The sequence below is a fragment of the Melanotaenia boesemani genome, chromosome 13 (genome assembly GCF_017639745.1).
Source record: "Melanotaenia boesemani isolate fMelBoe1 chromosome 13, fMelBoe1.pri, whole genome shotgun sequence".
Lineage (NCBI taxonomy): Eukaryota > Metazoa > Chordata > Actinopteri > Atheriniformes > Melanotaeniidae > Melanotaenia > Melanotaenia boesemani.
Window position 1 is genome coordinate 24,965,055 of NC_055694.1, and position 25,191 is coordinate 24,990,245.

The 25,191-nt window shown below is 37.0% G+C and overlaps 1 protein-coding gene across 8 annotated transcripts; it reads left to right on the top strand.

Annotated features, from left to right (window-relative positions):
- Positions 1-25,191, top strand: kcnq2a (potassium voltage-gated channel, KQT-like subfamily, member 2a). 8 transcript variants are annotated; one of them, XM_042004638.1, is made up of 18 exons: positions 1-399; positions 9,407-9,497; positions 9,979-10,105; positions 10,373-10,548; positions 11,200-11,325; positions 11,437-11,547; positions 13,168-13,263; positions 13,359-13,453; positions 14,033-14,092; positions 15,700-15,729; positions 16,418-16,471; positions 17,282-17,487; positions 18,487-18,534; positions 18,860-18,877; positions 19,652-19,757; positions 20,459-20,590; positions 22,830-22,923; positions 23,059-25,191. In XM_042004638.1, the coding sequence occupies exons 1-18, from the start codon at positions 101-103 to the stop codon at positions 23,911-23,913; spliced, it is 2,724 nt and encodes a 907-aa protein (XP_041860572.1). In that variant the 5' UTR covers positions 1-100; the 3' UTR covers positions 23,914-25,191. The 8 variants fall into 8 exon arrangements, 7 of the variants coding, with proteins under 7 accessions (XP_041860572.1, XP_041860573.1, XP_041860574.1 ...); XM_042004639.1 differs by lacking the exon at positions 18,860-18,877; XM_042004640.1 differs by lacking the exon at positions 18,487-18,534.

Below are 25,191 nucleotides of genomic sequence, written 5' to 3' on the forward strand. Positions count from 1 at the left end.
CCAACTGCATTCACCAGCAGCACACACCCCTCAGCACCAGTGATGCATCCCCGCGGCAAGAGCACGGACAACTCCTCTTTAGAGTCGTCTCGACTTTAGAATGGTGCAGAAATCTCTTAACGGCGGGGTTTACCCAGCTCAAGCCGGAGAGAAGAAGCACAAAGTCGGGTTTGTTGGCTTGGACCCCGGGGCTCCCGAATCCAGCAGGGATGGGGCGCTGCTCATTGCGGGTTCGGAGAGCACTAAGCGCGGCAGCATCCTCAGCAGACCGCGGTCCAGCATCTCCGCCGGGAGACCCAGACCGTCGAAGAAAAATGCCAGCTATCGGAAACTACAGAGTTTCCTCTATAATGCGCTGGAGAGACCACGGGGATGGGCGTTCATCTACCACGCTTATGTGTAAGTGCTTTTTCGGGCTTGAAACTAAGCGTGTTGAATCTGTCATCACGGCCTGTATATCTTGGGGTGCACTGCTATGTCATGATTTGGGCGGGGGGCTTCTGTGGAGTTTTGCAGGTTTTCCTGCATTGATGAAAATGTTCAAATGGCGCATTACAGGGTTAAATGTTGCCAAGCTGCTGTAGCCTGATCATAGGAGGGGTTTTTACTTCACCTGCATAACTCTGCTATAACTTAAAACTGCTTCATACATTTCGGGCTTAGTTGGTTTCATGTTTTCATGACGTGACACGTGCTTAAATGTACACACAGCTTTCATTGATTGGAGTATGTTGCGGCAGGTTTCAGCACCGAGAACTGTGGACAGCTCCTGGCCGCCTCAGTACTTTCACTAATTATCCTAACGTTGCAGTCTACCTCTGCACAGTCAAGTGCACTACACTGTACAAAGAAGCTTATGCATGCAAGGAAATGGGATCATTCTGTTCCTTTATAGCCAACAAGCAGCCAGGCTGTTGACTTTTTGTAGGTGGATATAGTGCTTTTGTTTTGTGTGTCGGGTTAGTGAGGTGTTGGTTGATGGTTAGTGTTGGAGCTTTATGTCTTGTCAATTTATTATAGGCAAAAACCACCAATGATAATAGCATTTTTGTGGAAAAGGACCACATACTTCTTTAGTGTTTAAGATGCACTGCAACAATTCAGTAATACACTTGAAGTTGGAAGGTTTAGAACAAACCTCATTTTAGTAAACAATATTTAGAGTAGAAACCAACATATCTTTACTCTGATTGTATATTTATCACCATGAAACTGTCTAGATTCCCCCTGCCTTCTAACTGTAACTCCATGTCTTTATTGCAGACTTTTTGTTTTCAGCAATAAACACCAAATGCTTGGACAAGCTACCTCTTATGATATTAATGTTTACATTGAGTGCAGTTTCTGTTATTTCGTGTAGGACTGGATTTTGTGCAACCTGTGAGATAAAATATTGACCATATGTTCTTTCACATAGCTATATAAGCGCTTGTCTTCAAATGAAAAAGGTGGGTAAATTGTGTTTTAAAGTGTCCTTCAGCCAAGCCTGAGTGAGGTGGTGAAATGGCCACAGCATTAAGGAATTCACTGTGCACAGCAAATTGACTCCCCTGTGACGGCTGGATGCCCAGAAGTAAGCCTGTGCTTTAACGTGAAACCACATTCACACACATACATAGGCCTTCAGGGTACTTTTGAAATATTAAATGAAGACTATAGCAACCATCCAAAGCTTCTCGCATTTTGTTTTGCTTTTCTAGAGACCCTCTGTGACCAGTGGCACTCTCTGGAGGTACTGGCACCTTTTTTATGGCGATTCTTTCAGCATCAATTGGCGATCCAATAAAATAATCCATTTGGATAAATGTGAAAGGAGATATAAGAGTAATCACATGTTTAATTTAGTCTAAAACTAAATGAATAAACGTGTACAGAATGCTATTCAACAACCAGAAGAAACTGCACCAAGCAACAACTCTTTTTATTCCATTTGTGTGTTCTGTGCATTATTCATAGTCACCACACTTCATTTAATCTCCCTTCCCTTTTCTTCCAGTCAGATGATTTATAAAAGTATCACATGCTGACATCAGTTATATCTTTCCTTGCTTGCTTCAAGTCTGTTTCTTATCTCTGGTCCAATGAAGAAACATTTGGCAAACAACTGACACGGCTACCTTGGAATTAGGAGGGCAGCACCAGAAAATGTCTTAATGATACAAGACATATTTTCTCTCTGTTTATTTGTTTTTATGGGGGCTTCTCTGGAAATATCATGCAGATGTTTTGTTACATGGTGTTCTTTGTAGGATCAATATGGGCAACATGACTACCTACTGTATATTCACTCAGCTTTCTCTTGTTGTCTTGGGCCTCTTCATCTTTCTCCCTCACTTTGTCTAGCTGTCTGAGACCAAGGCTACTCTTCCTCATTAGTTTTGTCGTTGCTCCAACATCAGTTAAAGATGAGAGACACAGTGATCCACAGTCAAGGACAGTCCTGTGGACTTAATACTAAGCTTCCTATAAAAAAACAGGTTGACTCTGTTCTTTAGTGCAACAAATTTTGTTACAAAAACATTTAGACTAGGAAGAGCTATAATGACTTGGCCTTGTTAATTATAGCCATTTGTCTGCATCCTTTATCTCTACAAAGTGAAGATAAGATACCTGCTTTAGTAGAATACATAGGGCTCTGATACTTTATCAGATTTTAGTCTTAAAAAAAGCTCAGTTACTTCATACACAACAGCAAAAATGTATCAGTTGTTCACCAAAGAGGATTATTTTGAAGAACGAGAGGAGTGTGAGTAAAGATTGAGGATAATGATCAGTCAGTGAAAACAAAGTTCATTTCTGTTAAGTGATTCTGGGAGACAGATTGAGGACGTGATCCAGTTATATTTTATTTTGCTGAGCTGGCAACCAAAGACAAACTGGGGGGAATGAAGCAAGAACAGAAAAGCAGACAAATGTTGGCTGCCAAGCTGCTAGGAAGTGATTAAGGACTCTTTTTCTGGAGAGAAGTTTGTGGTGAGGAAGTTAAAGACTGAATCTTGTATGATAGAGTTAAAATGTATGCTGCTGCTATTCAGATGAAAAACCTTAACAAGCTGCCATCATACACTGATTACATATAGATGTAACCAACAGGTAGTTTAAGAAAAATCAAGAAAACATTTCTTCACAGGAAGTTGCCAAAAATTGTGGATTTAATTGATTAGAGTAAATAATTTCATTATGAATAAATAAATCTATCCATTTCATCTGTACATTTTCTGGTGCATGAAATACCTCCTCTGAGAGATAACTGGAGGATAAATAAACTTTACCATACGATGATAAAAATAAAAACATGAGCCCAGAAGATCCATAAAAGCTCATGCATACTCTGGACCTGAGCTTATTAGAGGTGGACTATTGGGAAATAGAAAAGTCTTGTAGTCTAACGTAGAAATTTGAAATCATTGACATCATGTCCTCCTGGCTCAAGGGAAGATAAAACAAATAGTGTACTTTATTTTCTTTTTTTTTAACCTAGTGTCCCCATAGAATAACAAATTACACTAGCCAAATCAATAAATGAATAAATTAATGAACAAATTAAAAAATAAATACATCAATTTCAACATTTGATAGGTCATTGTTTTATTAATTTAATTTTAATATAGGCTGTAAATGGCTACATGCACTTTATTTTATTTAAATACACAGCACTCTTTCTTTTTTAAAGCAAAGTTGTATACAACAAAGCAGATATATAATAATTATTTATACTGTACGGTAACAATGGATACCATTCCTATATATAGAAGAAAAAATGATCTCTTTCTTTTTTTAAACCAACCTCCTTTCAAAGACTCATGATCACAGTTCATGTAGTTAAATAGTCACATCCTCAAAACCTTTTTCTTTTCCTTTGATTCTGTCACACACTGCAAATTTAAAAAAACACTTTGTACATTTTATATCTTAGCAGATGTAAGTACTTCTTTTATTTAATTGTTTATTTAAACAGGATAGTTGATATTGATGAAGGTACAATATTACTGTTAATATACTGGATTTAGCAAAGTGCTAATTTCCATTTATCCCTTTCTTTCTACTCATCATGTTTGCTCATTTTGAAAATGCTTTGCCAGAAACTAAACACAGGGTACAGGCACTCTAAATAAGCTGTTGACCTTAAAAAAGGATGATTTTGATTACGAACATAGGAGATTTGAACCTAGTTTGACCTGCCCTATTGGGTTTCATTCAGCATTATAATATGAAAAGCACAATGGTAGTTAAAACAAATAAAATTGTAAAGTCACTTAAACTTGTTTTTTATGTGAGTGGCTTTGACTAGCAACACTAGCACTGTATATCACATTGTGTGCTGATTTAGTTACTTGGCAAAGCTCTCTTTAGCTTCTGGGAATATTACCTTAGGCTGTAGGCTTGGCAGGGTTTTATTTCTTTTTATTTCTGGATTCATATGCAGGATTTCATTTATTTTTCTCATTTATACAGTAAGTAAAGATGCCTTTTTCAATAACAAGAAGAAATCCAGTACTGCCCCTCAATAGCTGCAATAAACACTGTATAAACAAGTTTTCTTTGTGGTTCAAAATTGACACATTGGCAGCCAGTAGCTACTCCAGCAAGGTCACTGGTGTCTTTTTTTCTTGCACAGGAATAGTACCCCAGAAAGTCACTTGAGCTTCGAAGTTCCTTGAACAAACCCACAAAGCAGACAATGCAGTGCTGGCACATGTTCTTTGTGGCCACTATTTGCTTAACAAAAAATCTCTCTTATTTATTTGCTCTCCTTGAGTTGGTCACTGTCTAAATTTAGCATGATGAGTATGTCTGGGTAGGCTATGTTGTGCTGAGCAGTGCAAATCGATGTTTCTTTATCTGCAGCTCAGGAGGAAATGCAAGCTTTTCTGCTTCCAACAACCGCCCCTTCAACATGATTGATCTCCAGTCACATTGCTACTGATGTCGTTTGTGGCAACAAGTGGATATGTGTGTGTATGTGTGTTACTCCTGTTTACTGGCTGTTTGTCAACTGCAAGAAGGAACATAAGTTTCTCTCTTTGAAACGAAAAATTAAATGTGATAACTTTGCAATAAAATGGAGCTCTTATGACGTGTATTTTTGTGTCTGTGCTCAGGTACATAGTACTGTAGAGCAAATAGATTTAATGAAAAATAGTAAAAACACAAATAGTTGAAACGGGATTCGTTTAATAAATTAAACTTATTTCTTATTAATGGTCTGGACTGCAGCCAAGTTAAGGCTTCATTAATGTGGAACCATGCCGTTGTAATTAGAGCAGAATGTGATTAGGCATCTTTCTTGAATGTGCATGGCCTGAAAAATAAGTTGTCTGCCATAATATCATATCATAAAGCAGGCCAATACTGAGTATTGGTCTGAAGTGATGGTCTGAAGAAATCGTTAAATAGGTGGCAAGTGTGAAAGTAATGCACATAAAGAAGAGGATGCAGGTTTTCTCAGCAGCGCAGTACTGAAACAAGATGAGCAGTCTCACTTTATCTTTCAGTGGTTTTAATTTTATGACTGATCGACCAGTGTACTATATTCAGTATTAATAAAAGACAGTAAGTCCTTCTCCTTTGTGGCCTGGAGGACATGGTATTAATGATTTCCAAAAATGATTTTAAAGTTAGATTCTTCAGACTACAGAATGATTCTCCACTTTGCCTTCATCCATCTTAAATGAGCTGGACCGAGAAAAAATTATTCAAATCATATTCAAATGTTTTGTCTTTGCATGGTAAAATTGAACTGAATTAAGTCAATACAAGGAAGAGCTGGGTTCATTTATGATCATTTTTAAGTGTTCCTGATCCCATGCAGTGATTTCCACATCTAAATTGACCGCCACACTGCAGGTGGACTGAAGATCATGGTTGTTCAAAATTGGTTTTTAGCTGATCTGATTGGCAACTATTTCCTGATACACACAGAGTTTAATTTAATTTTCAAACCAGTTCAAGTTTTAATTTATTTTTTCAAATTCTACATGCAGCAATTTTTTTCTTTGAAATGGGACTGTAAATCAGCACCCCACTGGTAATTTTTACAGTATAGTTGATTGGGTTTGTAGCTGTACAATATAAATGGCCCATCTATCTAAATTATCAAACAAAAAAATACAAAATATTGTTCCCTTTGGCACATGTCCATTTTTTTAATAATAATTCATTCATTCAATCATTCATTCATTCATTTTCTGAACCACTTAATCCATTAAGGGTCGCAGGTAAGCTGGAGCCTATCCCAGCATTAACAGGTGAGAGGCAGGGTAACCCTGGACAGGTCATCAGTCCATCGCAGGGCCAACACATAGGGGACAAACAACCATTCACACACACACTCACTCCTAGGGAGAATTTAGATTCATCAATTAACCTAACATGCATGTCTTTGGACGGAATAATAATAATAATAATAATAATAATAATAATAATAATAATAATAATAATAATAATAATAATATTGAAATGAAGTGTGCTGATCTGTTGGAAACAGAGCTAAACTTACTGGTAGCTGCAGCTTCTTTTATTTACAGCTATGAGAGCAACATGAATCTTCTCACTTCCTGCAAGGAGACAAATCTGTTGACCTAGCAATTCATCTTTGGAAAGTTTGGACAGGACCCCGGACATTTCACTGTGTCTCCTACTTGATGATAGACAGGCACAAACACATCTTTAGGAGCTTCACTCCACTGATGGTAAAGTGATGAATAGGGGAGCAATTGTTTGACTACTTCAGGAGGTTCTGTCCCCCTCTTTGGTCAGCAAGTGTCCTCATTAGCAGGTGCTGATGAGCTTGGCAAGGCCAGAAAACATCTCCAACTGGACTTACAGCCAGTCAGCCTCTTTTGTCCACAGCATTTAATTTCCACAACTATAGTGCATATTTTCGTTTACCTGGTTTGTATTTTTTAGTGAACACTTACATTCTGAAATCTCTGCCTGGGCGCTTTACAGATCTCCACATGACGAGCCACAAATTTTTCAAGGTAACCTATCAGATAATGTAGGACTGCAAACTCTGAGATGTTATGGTAAAACAACAAAAACAATGTTGGTCTTCAGAAGGTAAAACAGTAAAGTCAAAGTGACAAGTCAGAGCTCTGTAAATGATGAGATGTGAAGTGCCTGTTTATTGACTGACCCCCATATGCCTCATGGCTACAGTACAGTGAAAAATTTGGACATACCATGGATCTTGAGTAAGAGCTGTGAATTCTAAAACGGATAGAGAATTGACCTTGATGAGTAAGATATTTGGGAGGATGGAGATTCTTAGACTGGCATGTATTGTATAAATGAACAGATTAATTTGCTTTAAAGTAAATATTGAACTGTTTAAGAATTTTTCCTGCAGTTTGCTTCACTTATACGTAGAAAAGCTAATAAAAAGGTTTAAGATTTGAGGTGTCGTTGGTATCTCAGGGACTGGTTTACAGCATATGACATTCGCATTGTAAGGTTAATTGAAAATATATAAAAAAGAATATTGTGTGAGATTTGTGTTTAATTTCATCAGAAAGTGAAGGGAATTTGTATGGCTGTACTGCAGTTGTTACAGTTCAGATTTCTGCTTCTCAATCTATGAATGCATCATTATCAGAAAAGTCAAACTATCAATTTTCTTCCTTTTCAATTGTCCATCATAAGGTCAACACAGACAGACATCCAATAAATGCAAACTCTTTCTAGGTAACTTTACAAGCATGTATTTGAACCATTATACAAGAAAACACATGGAGAAAATCAATGCATGCAGGGAGAACATGCAAACTTCATTGTTTTTCAGTGGTTTTACGGATTAATTATATTACCTGTTTTAACACAGTTAGCTATAAACTGATCATCTCTAGATAGTCTGAGAAGAAGGAAATAATCCACAGAGCAAACTTGTTTCAGGGATGGATTTTTCTTCTAAATATTAGCTTCATTGCAAATAATATTTGTGCAAATTATTACACCATTTTAATGATGATATATGATAAGAAGCAACTCCACAAAGGTATGTTATAGTAAGACATTTTAAATGTCTTTTTAAATTTACTTTTTTTTTATTTTTGATAGGGTTTAGAATCACTGGTAATGTTTGCAGTTACTGAAAAATTATATAAAACCATCCATAATCTTACTGCAATACAAAACATATGATAAAATACAAGCTTCTATCATGCTAGTATTCCATGTGATTCAGTGCAGTTTAAGGTGTTTATCTACCACCAATTCATAACAAAAATCATCACAAAATTGAACAAAAACAACAAAAATCTATGCAAGTCCAATTAGATACAGTCCAATTAAATTTATTTGTAATCAGATTTAATTAAATTCTGTATTTCACCGTTCAGCTAAAGTGTTGCCATGATAACCTCCTGTATGTATATGAACATATAGAAAAACATCAGCCAGTAACAATTCTACCTTCTCCACTTGGAGTAATAGTAGTGAAGATATCAGTTCTCATAAAAAACAAGCTGTCAACATTTTTTAATCTTAATCATCAGCTCACTCTTAGCCAATAATTATTTTATTTAAATGTGTGCTGCACATTGATAAATCCCTTTATCATCTACCCTAGTGTTGAAGTGTTTACTGCTCACGCTTTCATTCCACCTCCTCACATCTTCGTAAGCATTAATTGAGGTTGCATCTTTTAAAATCTGGCATATTGCAAGGATTTGGTTTCATCAGGGACTTTCCATTAGCTCTGCTTTGGATTTCCTCCAGGAGACCTTTTCGAAAGCATGCTGTACCTCGCCCTCTTCAAATCACTTCAAGCACCTTCATTCAACAAGGCGATAACATAGATGGTCTGCCAGTCTTATGGACATGTGGAGAACAATTAATTTTTTTCTAACCTTTTAAGTGTCTTTGGACAAATTCAGTTAACTTTTACCAATTAAATGAACAATTATCTGTCTATTTATACCACGGTTTTATCTTCATCAGTGTTTTTCTAATTTTTTTGCATTACAAAATGCAATTTAAATGTTTTTTTTTTAAATTTCATGAGCATTAAACCTTTTTTTCTAGTAAAACCAATTCTGATTATGCTTGGACAGCAAAACAGCTGTGTCAGGTGTCTTTGATTGAATTGAATGAATTTAACTGATTCAAGGAAAATGTAGTTAAATGAAAAATTTTCATGTACATTTGCAACAGGCTTTGTGCTTTTGTGTTGCATGCTTATATTTTTGTATATTGACAAGAACAAATAAGCTAATTATATTTGGCTTGTGGTTTAACAGACAAAAGTAAAGCCATTAGGACCCTTTTCACTGACATCATAGTTGTTACATCATTATGTTTCTCATGAGGTTAGATTTTCTATCTGTATCCTTAACAGGAAAAGTTTAACAGTTGGTCAGCAGAGATAAAATTGACTAACTTTTTCACCCTCTTTCATCTCTTCCAGCTTCCTCTTGGTCTTCTCCTGTCTTATACTTTCAGTCTTTGCCACTATCAAAGAATTCAAAGACAGCTCGGAGAATGCTTTGTACATCTTGGTAGGTATCATTTTATGTTTTACACTTTACTGCAGGACTTTTCCAAGTCTGAGACTTTTTACTTCACCTAAAAAGAACAGGAAAAACAAAAAACAAAAACTTTAAAACACTTTCTTTTTTACATGAGATGATGATTATGTTATCAAATCCACTGCACACTCAGTAAGGGAGACAATAAAGCCACATATTGCTGTTTAATGCAATTTCAAACTAGATAAAAATCATGCAAGAAGGTTTTGGACGAAGACATTTTTAATTTTGGACTCTAGTAAAAAAAAACTGTTTGCCAATGTCAATGTTTGTCTGAACTATCCCTCTAATCAAGTAAATATGGCAAATTTTCTACACCTAGTGATTAAATTAGTAAAACCTGAAGCAAGATTTTGTGCTTTTGTGGGTGGCTGGCCTGTAAAAGTCTCTAATCTGCTATATGAGGATAGCAGTCACAGACTTGATTCCCAAGTTCTGATTTGTTTTACAGGAAATTGTAACCATCGTGGTGTTTGGAGTGGAGTACATTGTGAGGATATGGGCTGCTGGCTCCTGCTGTCGGTACAGAGGATGGAGAGGGAGGCTCAAATTCGCCAGAAAGCCTTTCTGTGTCATAGGTGAGAAAACAAGGTTGATTTGTGTTTTGCTGACTGTCATTTCTCAAATAACATAACGCACAAACATAGTTGTATTTTTTTTAGTGATGTCACTTTTCAGTGAGAATACAAGTCATTTGTCATGCTGTTTTAAACAGATGTGTCAAGCAACCTTTGTGATCCAACTGTTCACATTAAAGTCTCATTTGATAAGGGATATAATATTTCTGCTCTCCTGTGCTTATGCTTGTGTTGTATTCTAATTTTATGTTTTGTCTGTTTCTCCAGACATAATGGTGTTGATTGCCTCAGTATCTGTACTGGCAGCTGGGTCTCAGGGGAATGTTTTTGCCACCTCGGCCATCAGAAGTTTAAGATTCCTGCAGATCTTGCGCATGCTGCGTATGGACCGTCGTGGAGGCACCTGGAAGCTGCTTGGATCTGTAGTTTATGCCCACAGCAAGGTAATCCTGACATTTCTTTAGTGTTTTCTGCTGTCCTCTCCTTTTTTGTTAGGGTTTTCTCTTTTAGGAACTATTCACATTTAATGGTTGAAATTATATGTGACTAATGTAATTTTACATTAGATTTCTAATCTAAAATATAACAAAACCCTTTTATAATTTCAGTATTCTACTGAGATTAATGACATCTTCAGATGGAAAATGAACTACTATAACTTAGTTAAAACCACTGCAGTCCATTGTTTCCACTGTGTTAATTTAAACCATTTCCAGTCACATGTGTTACAATTAATCTTGCTGTTGTGTAGAAAGATATTATTCTCAGTTCTAGGGTAATTAGCTTTAAAAAAGAATAATTTGCTTGCACTAATAGACTGAGGAAATTTGTTACTGTCTGCTTATTTATGTGGGATGTGATGGGGAGAGACAGTGAATCTGCAGCATGGGTGGAGTCGAGGGAAATAAAGACATTTATGAAACCTGTCCTGTGCCACAGAAAGCATAAGGCTCAAATAATAAAGCCCAGTATTATTAAGGATTGGCTGGTTTTACCAGTCAGCAGAGGTTACATCGCCACCTTTGGCACGACATCCTTGATGACACTTTATTACTTTAGATTCCCTGATGCTCACTTTGGTTTTCTCCCTGTAGGAGCTCATCACAGCATGGTATATAGGCTTCCTGTGCCTCATCCTGGCCTCATTCCTTGTTTATTCTGTGGAAAAGGAGTCAAATGAAGAGTTTGAGACCTATGCTGATGCCCTCTGGTGGGGACTGGTAAGACTAGTTCTTGCTTGTCCTTCATTTTTAAAATTTAATCAGATAGGAGACAGCTGCAGCACCATAGCATTAAAGTTAAATTACATAATTCTTTTCTTTGTTCACCAGATCACTCTAACCACCATTGGTTATGGTGATAAGGTTCCCCAAACCTGGAATGGACGCTTGCTGGCAGCTACATTCAGTATGATAGGTGTGGCATTCTTTGCACTCCCTGCTGTAAGTATATGGGGCTTGTTGGGGGTGCATTGAAACTAATGTTTCTAGAGAAGGACCTCTAAAAGTGCTGACCAAGAAAATCATTAAGTATACATTGATAATATGTTACTATCCTGCATCTCTTGTAGAAATTGTGCATACATTTCTCTCATGTGCACATCCTTAGATTTTATTTCATGAAGTTGGAAATCCTGCTTACAGCAGCACATTAATACAAAATAAGTTTAGCTTGCTTTTTTATGTTTGAGAAACTTGAAAGCAATGTTACAATATTTGTTTTGCTTTTTATAGTCCTAAATGAAACAGAGAAGTTACACTTTAAATGTTGTCTTTACAAAGCATGTTAGTTTACAGTACTTTTTATTTTGGCTTAGAAATGTATTGTCTCGCATTTGTCCTTTACCCACACTGTTTCAGGTGAATTCAGGCAACTGTTTTAAATATTCAAATAGATTAGACTTTGACAATATATTCAAAGATAGTATAGTCACAAATTTCCCTGAGGAATTCCAAAGGGATTAATAAAGTATTTCTGAACAAAGCTGGGCATTTAAGGCCTCCAAGCTAGTTTAAAAGAACAGTGAATAATAGAAGTGTATTGGATAACTCACCAGTATAAACTGCAAAGAAAAGTTTATACACACACACACACACACACACACACACACACACACACACACACACACACACACACACACACACACACACACACACACACACACACACACACGCACGCACACACACACATCATGTGATTGTGTATTTACTATATTGCATTGATTTAACATTTGCTTTAATTCAAAGTGACTTTCATGTGAGAAGTATTGAGTACTTATTGTAACTACTGAATGAATTGCAACAGGTTTTTAATTTAGAAATATCTTTTGAAAGTGCTGCTAAGCTTAGTAGTCAGTGGAGAAACAGTATCAGTGGGAGGCATTAAACACTTGATGTTTGATCATGCTTGGTTTTTTTAAGGCCAGAATTGACCAAATGTGGATAAAACGATAACTTAGTGCGAGCTATTAGCTTATATTTACAGCAGTTTGCTAGCATAGTTGGTAAGGTGTATTCATAATTAAGATTAATTTTCATACTGATAATAATTAACAATGGCTTTTACTGCTCTGCTCACAAAACATATTGCACAACTTTGGAGGTAGATTGTTAACGTTTGACTTAAATGTTTTAGCAGACTTTAAAAATAAATCATTTGCAGGTCTGTATTTAGTTTAATTTGAAGCTGCATTTTCATTTTTAACACAGACAAACAGAAGCCTGTCAGTAGAAAAGGTTTCAGAGCTACTCTTCTTGAACCTGTGCTAACTGATCAATTCAACCATAACACAAAAGAAATTGTTGGTATGGGAATTTGTTTATCTTTAATTTAATGAGATATGGTGAAACCTTTTGAATGAAACAATTTTTTGCTGCTTCTAGTGTCTCTCCTTGGTATCATACTCTATAATTATTCTTTTTTACTTATCAGATCCAATAGCTGTGTCCACATTTAAGACAATAATTTACAGTTGTACATAAGGGATCCAAGTGGTAGTGTTAATGTACGTTATCCTTACTTTAAATAAACATGGACCTAATGGCCTATCGATTTCTGTTTAGGGCATTCTGGGTTCTGGATTTGCTCTTAAAGTCCAAGAGCAGCACAGGCAGAAACATTTTGAGAAGAGGCGAAACCCTGCAGCTGGCCTCATCCAGGTATTTGTATATGAAAAAGTCTAAATGACACAACTCGATGTTTTCTTTTGTGCTTTTGGTTAAATGCTAAATAAATCTTGCATTTTTTCATCCAGGCTGCTTGGAGGTTTTATGCTACCAACCTTTCACGTACAGATCTGCTGTGCACTTGGGATTTTTATGAGCAGACGGTGGCTGTGCCAATGTATAGGTAGGTGGATGAATTGACCCAATAATGCCTCAGATTTATTCAGCATTTTCAGCAAATACAGCTGTTTTTCCATATCACATTTTGCAAACTTTCTTAAAACTGAAACCAAAGTAGAAAGCTGAAACTCCAGAGTTTTCTTGTCGTATTGTGTTTTTGTTATGCTGTATGCTGTGTGGAATTACACACAGAGATTTTTCACTTTCTGCGTTAGCGTTGGCTTTAACTCTCACCTATAGACAGTAGTTTAAAAGATAAATTTTGCCTACAGCCACTTTGTGCAATTGACTATTTTACTGTCCAGCTCTTGAATCAGCAAATGGGCAATTTTACTTGGCTTTCATACTGCAGATTTCTGTTTTTTTTTTTTTTTAGCATAGATGGTTGTCTGTTCTACCTGATAACTGTTAATATTTCATGTCAATCCAGTTGTAATTTGAGTTGAAAACGTGATGAGCAGCAAAGCAGACAACTGCCAAGCTAGATGCAATTAGCTTTAAAGAGCTAAAAGGCAGACATTAACCTTTTAAGTTAGTGAAACCATCTGGACAGAATGACACGAAGCTCTTTATCTCTTCCCAGAATTATTCCACCTCTGAATCAGCTGGACCTGCTGAGAAATCTAAAGGGCAAGTCATTCAGGTATGAATGTGAGAACAGCAGCTACAAAGTGGATGATGTGATACAATGATCTCTTGATGATAATTGCAGTGAGTCATTTTGAAAGAGAATAGAAAGAAAAGGCACGTTTGACCACCTGTTAAAAAATATATATTCTGAGATCAACAAGGCTCAAATAACTGTGTGAAATTTGAAAGGGTTCAGTTGTAAGAAACCAACCAAAGATTTCTACACAGCAAGAAGTCAGTGTAACTAAAGAAGTTGCATTCATTAATTTATTGTTAGGTGCAAGGTGTTAATCCCTTAAATCTAAAGTTCAGCTGCTTCTCCCTGCACCGGGCACTTTGTTGCCTCACTGATTTAAATGAGCAAATAAAGATAAACAGACTCGCTTATCTCTGTCCTCTACAGTGATTGTCTGTTTTTTCCCATATTCCTCTGCTTTGTTGTGACAGGACACTTATAAAAACACAAAGTAGTACATGCATAGTAGAGAATTCAGGACTTGTTAAATTAGTTAAGCCCATAAAAAATGCCCTAAAGATTTATATACATGTATATGATCTTTTTTTCAGATTGTGTTTTTTATTTAATTTTATACACACATATATATATATATATATATATATATATATATATATATATATATAGTGAGAGAGAGAGAGAGTGAGTGAGAGAGAGAGAGAGAGAGAGCGAGAGAGAGAGAGAAAGATGAGAACAACTGACAGAGCTAAATCTGATGCTTTTCACAAGCTGTTCAAATGTCACAGAACAAATAACATTTCAGAGATCATCTTCAATAATTATAATCATTATCTTCTCTTCTTGAATTGCTTAGACACATAGTGGCTTATGACATGTTATCGTGTAAAAAACAAAGTAATTTGTGAGAAATAATTGCTGAAATATTACACAATGGTTAAAAAAAAAAGAAAAAAAAATGTAAGTTACAAATAACAGTTAAAAAAACCAACACACAAGCTCAAGTCCAAAGACCACGAATGGCAAGTTGTTCTGAACAGCTGCCTTGAATTAACATCTGCAACATGGTTAAATGGTGGAGCACCAGCTGGACAGCAGATGATCGGCCAACCGCAGAGGGATGATAGCACAACAAGCCAATCACAGACGAGCGAGAACACAACCAGCCAGGAGCAAGACAGCCGACTAATCAACTGTTTGTAACCAAACTCAAAAATCTAAAAGTACATATATATATATATATATATATATATATATATATATATATATATATATATATATATATATATATATATATATATGTGCATCGGCCTGGGGCAGTAACAATAGGCAATGCTGCCCTCTTCTGGCAATACTATGCACATATTTTATATTAGGTTTAAACAGTGATAAATATCTGTACAGATCTATATTTTTGGAATTTAATGCTATAAATATATTCTAATTGTTTGGGTTTTTTTCCTTCAATTTTGTTTTGGTTTGGATATTTCAGCAGTTTAACTTTTTCCTCTGTTTATCTGTTTCTTTTCTTTCCCTGTGCTGAAGAACCACAACCCTAACAACATGGTGTAACGTTGATTCATGTTTACAGTATGCTATGATGCTAACTTGCACTATGTAAGCATTTGCATCTGTTCTGCTCACAGGAAGGAATCTCAGACCGAAACCTCTCCCAGGTCTGTGAGCTGATTGCTTTTTTATGTCTTCTCATCTTCCTTTGGCTTCTCTTCAATTCTGCTCTTAGCTGCTGTTGAGCCACTCTTCTTGGGGGAGTGTGTGTGCGGTACATCTGTGTGCGAGAATTGGTTTGCGTGCTAGGGTGTCGGACATGGACGTGGCTGTGTGATAAGTGCCTCCTTCAAGAATGGCCAGGCTGCATTTGCTCCCATGCTCAAAGATCAGCTCAGTTTGGCCTCACTCCCAACTGGCATCCTAACTATTCATCAATAAGCTGTTCTTTGATACTCTAGCTTTCAGCATCACCTCAAGAAAATTTATTTGGGACACTTCAAGAGCTGTGCTTGATTTGTAATCACACTGTTTTTGACCAAAGAAACGTGTAATTATTGACAATGTAGTAACACTTTATCAGAACTGTTTATTTTATAAACCATTTGAATATTCTGTGTTACGCTTTAAAATGCAGACATTCTTAAAACCAACTAAAAAGATTTGCAGCATTTAAACCGTACAACAACCAAAGACATATTTTTATGACTGACAGACACTTTGCAAATGAACTGTAAACTACAGTTTAAATAAAGTGTTACTGGCATCACTGTTTGGCACACATTCCTGTTTTCTGTGAATGTATCCACTGCTATTTTATCTTTTTTGTGTCTCCTCTACTGCCCACCACTCCAGTAATGAACATGCACACAAAGACAGACTTTGTGGGTGCTGCCCGAGAACTATTAGGTATAGTTGCTGCACAGATACTAACCGCTGCACTGTGTGTTTCTTTCATTTTCTACCTGTTTCTTTCCTTCTTAAAGCACAAATAAAGTGAGTAGAATCACAGAGTAAGGATATATTTTGTTGAGATTTGAAAGTACCTTTAAAGCTGTCAGTAAACACGACAAGTTATAGGACTGAAGTGAAGATAAGAGCTTCTCTGGCTACATGCTTTACTTTTTTTTCTCAGAGTAGAAGCAGTTATACACCATCGTTTAGGGTCCTGTCACTGTTGATTTATGGTTTCTGTTTAGTAATGTCTTTATGCAATTGAGTTGCTTGCTGCCTTTTTTGCCAAACCAGCCTTTTATGAAAGTCTGTTCAGCAGGCAAGGTGCATAATGCTGAGCACCTAAAAATTCCTGGGTATCTGTTGGAGCATACAGTTTGAGGGTGAATTTTTTTGCATGATTTGTGTTCACTTTTTTGCGTAGAGTGAGACCACAGTTCTTCCTTTTGAGAAGCACAGTGCCACTTTGCTTCCCATGCATGCCTGCTTGTAGCTTCCTGCTGCTTGCCTGAACCACAGAATGCTCTACTATGCTCGTATATGGACATGGCTCCTTCTGCTGTAGGACATTGCCCTTTTTACGTTTCTTCTGAGGTAAGATTAATCATCACATCAATGCTGAATTCTACAAATTCCAAAGATTACACAAAAACAAGGATTAATACATTCAGTTGCTGATGGTCATTTACTCAAGTTCAAGATGCTGTAAGACGATAACATAGCTGAACTGGTTAAGCTTCCTTTCTTGTTACCTGCTTTATGTAGTCGGAAGGCCAGTCTAAAGGACAAAGTGTTTCCCAGTCCTTCCAAGACTCCTGTGGCTAAGGGGAAGGCCCCCTCTCCGGGGCAAGAGGATGGAGCTGAGGCAAGCCCTGGCAAGGTCTCCAAGAGCTGGAGTTTTACTGAGAAGAATAAAGGCCAGAAGCATGTCTTCAGAGTCCGAGGCAGCACTTCACGCCAAAACTCAGAGGGTGAGGAAACTGCACACAGCACAGAATCCAAGTAGTTTAATAATTAAAAGAATTACATCAGGAGTAAGACTCGTATGGAACAAATTCCTATGGCTAAGGATTCTGACTAGACAGTTCATATATTAAATTCAATTATCTGCTATGTTCTGTACATCCATAGTTGAGGGTGGAAGATGTCAGAGTTTTTTCATATACAAAAATCATTAAACAATTAACTGTCTGTCTGGTAAATATGAAACAATACCTGGAAACAGGTAGTTTCAGTGCTGCTTTGCTGTCCACAGTGGACAAGTTAAGGGCATCTGACTTTAGAAAAGAATGCAGACGTATTTCCCTATAGCCAAAACATACAAACAATTTAGAAATATTAAAACAAATGATATATTCTTATTATAACAATAAATTAAGCAGGCTAGGCTAGTTGCTTTCTTTCTATAATTCCTGAGCCACACCACAACAAGCTTTAACAGTGTTTGTATGGAGAGTACTTTATCATATCTTACTGATTTTGCACTTCAAAAGTCACAATTGTTTCCACAACAAATGAAAATGACACAACATACTTGACCAAATTAACAATGAAGCTTTCTACAGTTATGAATTCATCCCATACTGATGGGTCTTCAGCAGAGCTCTGCATGGCTCCAAAAATCACCATCTGTGCACTTTTAGAAGTTGGTTGGGTTTTACTCGTAATCAAAGCAAGTTAATTGTTGATTGAGTTAGTTTCACCTGCATGTGTGTGAAAATGTGAAGACAACAGTAACATTTTCTCACCAAACAAAACTTAGCTGAAAACACAGACATACATAGATGTTGTGGTGTCAGGTCATCTTTTACTGCTAGGCAGTACATATGCATCCATATGTCATCCAAGCCACTGTATCACTGTCAACAAATATATTTGTCTCCTTCACCATTTCTTCACTTTTTTTGTTGAATAATTTAAACCAATTCTCATTAGCTGTTTCTCTTCTTTCACCTCATGACATGTTAAAGTGCTGATTGAAATGCAGGACGAAGACTTTGGACTGAAGAGTTCTCCAGGTTAGACAAGTCATCATGACATGTCTTTAGTTTCGACTGCAATACATACTATTTAATGTCTATACACTTTACTATGTGCTATAAAGCTGTATAGTTTGCGCTTGGTTTGTATAAATATATGAGAAGAGAGACCAGACCTTTCAAACATGAACCAGAAACTATTCAATGGATTCCATATATTTCCATGTTTGGAACCGATTTGTCTGCCATTGTCATCCAGCTAGAATCCATAACAAATCTTTTCCCATGTCTCTCTCCTCTTTCTCTCTCTCTCTCTCTCTCTCTCTCTCTCTCTCTCTCTCTCCCTCTTTCTCTCTTTTTGCAGCAATTGAAGGTTTAATAAGTAAGAAATTGGGATATTTTGTTGGTTGGGTTCTATGAGAGAAACTATTTAAGGATTAGTTGGCTTTACCCACATCACGAAAGCTGCATGCTGAAATCTGCTGAGATATCTTCACTTAACATGAACCCCCTTTTTTTCTTATATGATCTTTTGTTCTTTGTGGTGTTTGGACTTTTTAAAGCATGAGTATAGCTGAAAGCAAGCATGAATGTTTTAGTTCATTTAGAAAACATATCACAAATGATTATACAGTTTTTTTTTTACAGCAAAGAGTATACCAAGCTAGCAGTGGGTTCAAGTCAAATGGTACCAAGATAGGCCGAACCCAGAGCTGACACAAGTTCAAATTGCCTTAAAGCCCTGCTTTATTAAGCCCTGCATGAAACGATCTCACTTTCCCTACCAGATTTTCATTATTTCTGTAATTTGAAAAAACCTTAAAATCATCTACATAGCCTTCTGGCTAAACTAAGCCAGGTAGTTACAATGCTAACCTGTAAATGGTGGTGGGAAGAGAGCACTTGCTATTAATGGTTTTAGTAAAGCTTTATGACATCTGCACTATCCTTCAATTCTGCACCACACAAGTCTTTTTTCTGTCGTTTCACAAAGCTCGCTCACTGCACTCACATCCTGGCTAACTGGCTTGAAACCAACTTGACAACGGAATTTAGCATCGGTAAAAGCAACAGCTCTGCTTTGCTTCAGCTGTTGACACTAGTCATGTGGAAAGAGATGATATAGTCTTTAAGTGCCCTTGTCTTTGCTCTTCAGAAGCAAGCCTCCCAGGAGAAGAAATTGGTGATGATAAGAACTGCAACTGTGAGTTTCTCACCCAAGAATTACCACCTGGATTGAAGGTTACGATTAGGGCAGTCTGGTAAGTACTGGAGTTTTACTTGCTTTGTTTTTGGAGCAACAATGCATTTAGGTAATATGTTCTTACTTTTTCAGCTTACAGACCAGCTCCCTTGTTCAGCTTTAAACCTAATTGTGTTAATTTTAGTTGAGTATAGACTTTCTCTTCAGTGACAGATTATAGGTGAGAATATGGGTTTCTTGGTTACCTTGGCTGTTTGCTTACAACCTGTCCTCGAGCTGCTATGATGATACTGTTCCCATGCAGATTTCAGCAAGTACTTTGGTAATTTTAGTGGTATTATAACCCACAGAAATTATGTTCAAAATGATTAAAATTAAAGGAAAACTAAGGATCATGATTATCAACTGTTACCATTAAATTTCCCTGTAAAGTGTTTTAAAGGTAATGACTAAACTTAATTATGATTATCATTAAGACTATTGGAGTTTTATTATTCATCTTCATAGTTAAGTACTCTAGGGTCAAATTGCTATAAATGGGTTAGAGAAGACATTTTACATGAACATCTAACATGACGTAAAAGTTGACAAGCTTCAGTTTTTACTGGCTAGCTTGTGTGCTGGTTTACTTATTTCACCCAAAGGGTTCCTGAACAGAAAAGTACAACACATTTGCTTTTCTGACAAGTCAGAATGTTTGCTATGAAATTCTGTTCATTACACATGTACAACATTAGAAAATGTATTAATTTCTCCCAGTATCATGAAGTTCCTGGTGTTAAAGAGGAAGTTTAAAGAGAGCTTGCGGCCTTATGATGTCATGGATGTGATCGAACAGTACTCTGCAGGTCATCTGGATATGTTGTCTCGCATTAAGAATCTGCAGTCCAGGCAAGTGCACCTTCACTAGCTGAGTTCATGTGAAATACTATTATTATTAGCAGGAAAATATTTGAATAATGTTGTATAATGACTCAGTTAAAAAACAATAGCAGTCATTCACTAACATAGTGGATACACACATGTTGTGATACATGAGTCATTGATTTGCCCGTTTCATCAGTTTAACTACATGTGTTGTATTCAGATCTGTTTTTATATTAGTAGTTTTTATCTAATATCATAGAATGATTCACCCCTTCACAAATTCATTTGATAAAACATTGATGTGTTTTCTATATCAGTTTTTCCTCCTGTAAATAAGCTCCTTCACATTTAGATGTCCCAAAAGGTCTAACATGTAAAACAAATATATTCCAAGAGATGAACATACACACACTTTTCATCCATGAAGCAAGTCAGACTCACCGTTTGTTCTGTGTGTATGGAATATATTGAAACTTGTTCTCCATAGCTGATGTGATTCCCTCGTTGCTTCATTTTGCATTGCACTCATATCGTCTCTGTGTGCCTTGCCAGGATAGATATGATTGTGGGGCCCCCTCCCCCAACAACACCACGCCATAAGAAGTCCACTGAAGGTCCTAGGTTAGGTTAATGGACTGCACTTTTAGAATGACCATTTGATCGGCATTATTCTCCTTATATCATAGTTCAAATACTGGAGCGGTAACAGTCACATGAAAAAGATAATACACCTTCTTACAATTCAAAGTTTTTATAGATTAGGACATCATAGAAAAACATCTGGTCCTCATCAGGTTTTGAGATTAGGTACATCCAACCACAGATGAAAAATAAATATGGCATATTACTCTGTATAATTATTTACTTGACAAAAGCTAAACCAAAAATATGAGGGAATGTCTTAAAAACTAAGTACATCCTAACTGCTTCCTACTTAGAGTTTGTAGCAGCCAGGAGATGCTAGTCAAATGCACTTGATTAGCATAACTCAGTTAGCATGTTAAATGTTACACCTCATGATAGTATGATTAGAAACAGACTTAACAAATGGCTTATTTGGAAGAACTTCAGGGAGAAAGCATATCCTCTTTAAAAAGGACATGACATGATTTAGGTTTGCAAACCTGTGTCTGTTGTTGCATGCAAAAGGTCAACTTCATACCACCTTTATTCAGTAAAACCAAACAGCATACCAACAAAAAACCCCAAACGTCACCTGTCAAGTGTAGATGTGGAAAGTGATGATTTGGGACTGTTCAGCACACCTTGCAGTTATTAAGCCAACCTTTCTGTATCTCTTCTGTATACCAAAGATGTGAAATAATTAACATACAGACAACAAAAAGCGTTTTTTCTTAGAGGGTTGTACAAGTCATTAAATGACACATTCTGCATAATTTGGCAAAGTTTTGTTTAAAAAAATGGGACAAAAGAAATATATTTAATTATTTTATACAAGATTTCATTTACATAATCTTAAAACCACGAGGACTACATGTATGTTTTAAAGCCCTGATGCGTAAAATCTTAGAAGTGAAAGAGGGTGTACTTTTTTCGGATGACTGTACATGCTACCTTAACATTATTACTCATGAACCCCTTTTGAGTTCAGGCCACTTGATTTGTCTCAAATAAATGAGAGAAATCAAACCTAAATATTAGAATAAAGAAAACACATGGATTTAAACTGAATTTTGAAGCTGTTGTTCATTTAGTTTATGAGTCAAATCGTATTGGATGTTGCAAAGAAAAGAAAAACAAAACAAATAATGAAATAAAATAAAATAAAATAGATCATCTGTGGCTTGCTGAGCCACATCATATGGCTTCACTCAACAGGGGTTTGAAGTGCTAGATGCTTGTTCTCATAGTGGAGAAAAAGGGAGAGCTCCCCCCTAGGATGCAATGGAAATGAAGCATGAAGCACCACAAAAGCATGCTAAAATGCATTTTGGCCCCAGAGAAATTATCCCTCAACTTAGCTTTTATTTCTGCTTAATTTCATGATGCATGCCTCCACAGTATTCACAAAAAAACATCAGTACTTTTCATGAGATGTGTGTAGGCCATAACCTTTTTTTCATTCACAAAACATATTTATTTGGAGTTTGACAACAATTGCCACCATAAATGAGTTCCTTTTTTCCATGTGGAACTAATCCATGTTTTGGCATTATAAAATTCCTAAGCTGAAATTCCTTATTTCTCTGACAAAACAAGAATCTTCTTCTTACATCTAAGATTTACTTCTCTCAAATGCTAGAGTTGACCAGATAGTTGGTAAAAGTCCAAAAGTAGAAGGAGAGGCTGCAGAGGACCAGAGCATGATGGGACGTCTAGTCAAAGTGGAAAAACAGGTATGAATATTTCCTCCAAGTTTTCTTCCAGGTCAACATCAGTTACTGTGTGTAGGTCATTTCTGACAATTAGAATATTTAAATGTCAAAGGAGCCTGACAGTATTTTATTATTGTGTGTTTTCTCTCATTGCAGGTGTTCTGCATGGACAGGAAACTTGATTTCTTAGTCAATGTCTATGTGCAGCGTATGGGCATTCCTCATTCTGAAACAGAGGCCTTTTTTAACTCCAAAGAGCCGTATCCAGCCCCGCCTTACCACAGCCCAGAGGAGACAAAGGAGAAGGAAGAAGAGGAGATTAAGGAGGAAAAGAAGATGAAGACTTGCTCAGCACCTGATGCCCTGTGCTCTGATGGCTCACTTGAAAAAAGGGATCCTTTGCTTGGTCAGTCTGTAGCGATATCAGCAAGTACTCCATCTGGCAGCAACAGCCGTCCTTCTACCTCCTGGAAACACCAGCTGCAGCACCCCCTCAGCCAGCCTGCCTGGGGCAGCAGCATGGCCAACACCCCTTCACCAGTTGGTGGCAACGGTGACCATTCTCCCACGCTGTTCCGTCTGCCCCCTCCACCTGCTCATGTTTACGACCGATCCACCTCTGGTCAGGGTGGGAGTGGCAGAGAGAGCGGTTCCCACAGCAGGAGACGACACACGAGGCAGAGGTATCAGCAGGATGCCACCGCAGTGGAGAGTGACACCTCAATTTCCATCCCATCTGTTGACCATGAGGAGCTGGAGCGCTCCTTCAGCGGCTTCAGCATCTCTCAGGCCAAAGAGGACTTCTTTGGGCCATCTTTCTTTATAGGCTCAGTAGGAGGAGGAGGAGGAGCAGGGACTGATACTAAAGCTGGAACTTCACTCTGTGCCAGGGTCAGGCCTTTCATAGCTGAGGGAGAATCGGACACAGACTCTGACCTCTATGCCCCTTCACCTCTGTCCTTCACAGGAGAGGTCTCATGTGGAGAAAGGGGGTGGTCAGGACTGAAGTAGGTCAGCAAGCAGTGCTCTGTCAGGGCTGGCCAGGCTGGTGGTGAGAGAGATAGGTGCCAACATGAGATGTATCCTTCAACCTCGAAGCCAAGTGACTAAATGTTGATGATGATGCTATGATTTTAAGTTATGTGGATTCAAATGAAAGTTTCTTCATTACTGAATGTTGTGAAAATATAACCTCCTAACAACCAAGAGGTCTTCCTTTATCACATTTTAAAACATGTTTGTAATCAAACATTTCACAAGCAGTGCTTATTTAGTTGTTTTATTTACTGTAAGATATTGGATTAATAGAAAAATAATAGCTGTTTATGTTTGTTTTTTTAAAAAAAACAAAAACTTAAAGTAATTTTTTCTGTTGGAGTTTTGGTCACAAAAGATGGAATTGAGTGGGTAATGTATAGCACTTCTACATTTAACTAGCACTTTACATTGATTTTGATTTTAATTTAGCTTTGTTTTGAGTTATGAGTGACAAAAAATAGTGGGAGCTTACAACGCAAAAACCTTAAGATCTTATCAAGTGGTTAGTGTAATGTCTTGATAACCTCTATACCTTTAAATGACTTGAGGTGTTACAACGCCAACCCTTAGCCATGATAATCAGTAAGATTCTTGCAAAGTTAAAAAAAAGTATGCTTGCTTTCCACATCCTTAATTCAGCCTGTTTATACAGAAAAACTCCCCTCAAGGTATTACAAGTATTCCCCCATTAAATGAACCAGTGAACCTCTTGCATGGCATGTGAAATGGTTGATTTAATCTGACTTTAAACCAAATAGTGGCGAAAGGTCAGCTCTAAAACTGTGGGGTTAACTTTTTTTAAAGATTGTTCTGTAAGGACACAGTGTGGTGAATAAAACATAAAAATGTGCATGCATGACTGGTTTCAAGCTACAGTGTTTTTAATGTTTCAAAGAGGCTATGCTTGAATTCCAATCATGTAAATGCTGCCTGAGCTTGCTTATTTAGTGCCTCTTCTTTTTTTTTGGCAGAAATGTACACTATTTATGTACAGTGTTAAATGCTGCATACGTAAGGAAACAATAGGGGGCTGAATTTGACACTTGCTTACATATTTTTTATTGGTATTACATAAATCTATTTTTTGAGGTTGGATTGAGTAAATTTGGCTCAAAACTCACAGACTTGTGACTCAGAAATAACGGTGTTTTTCGGACAATGCATTAATAATTCATTTAGAATATCTGATGCAATGTCAGTTGTGCACTGTCATGCGGAAATGCAATAAAAAGCAAGCAAGGCAATCAAGAA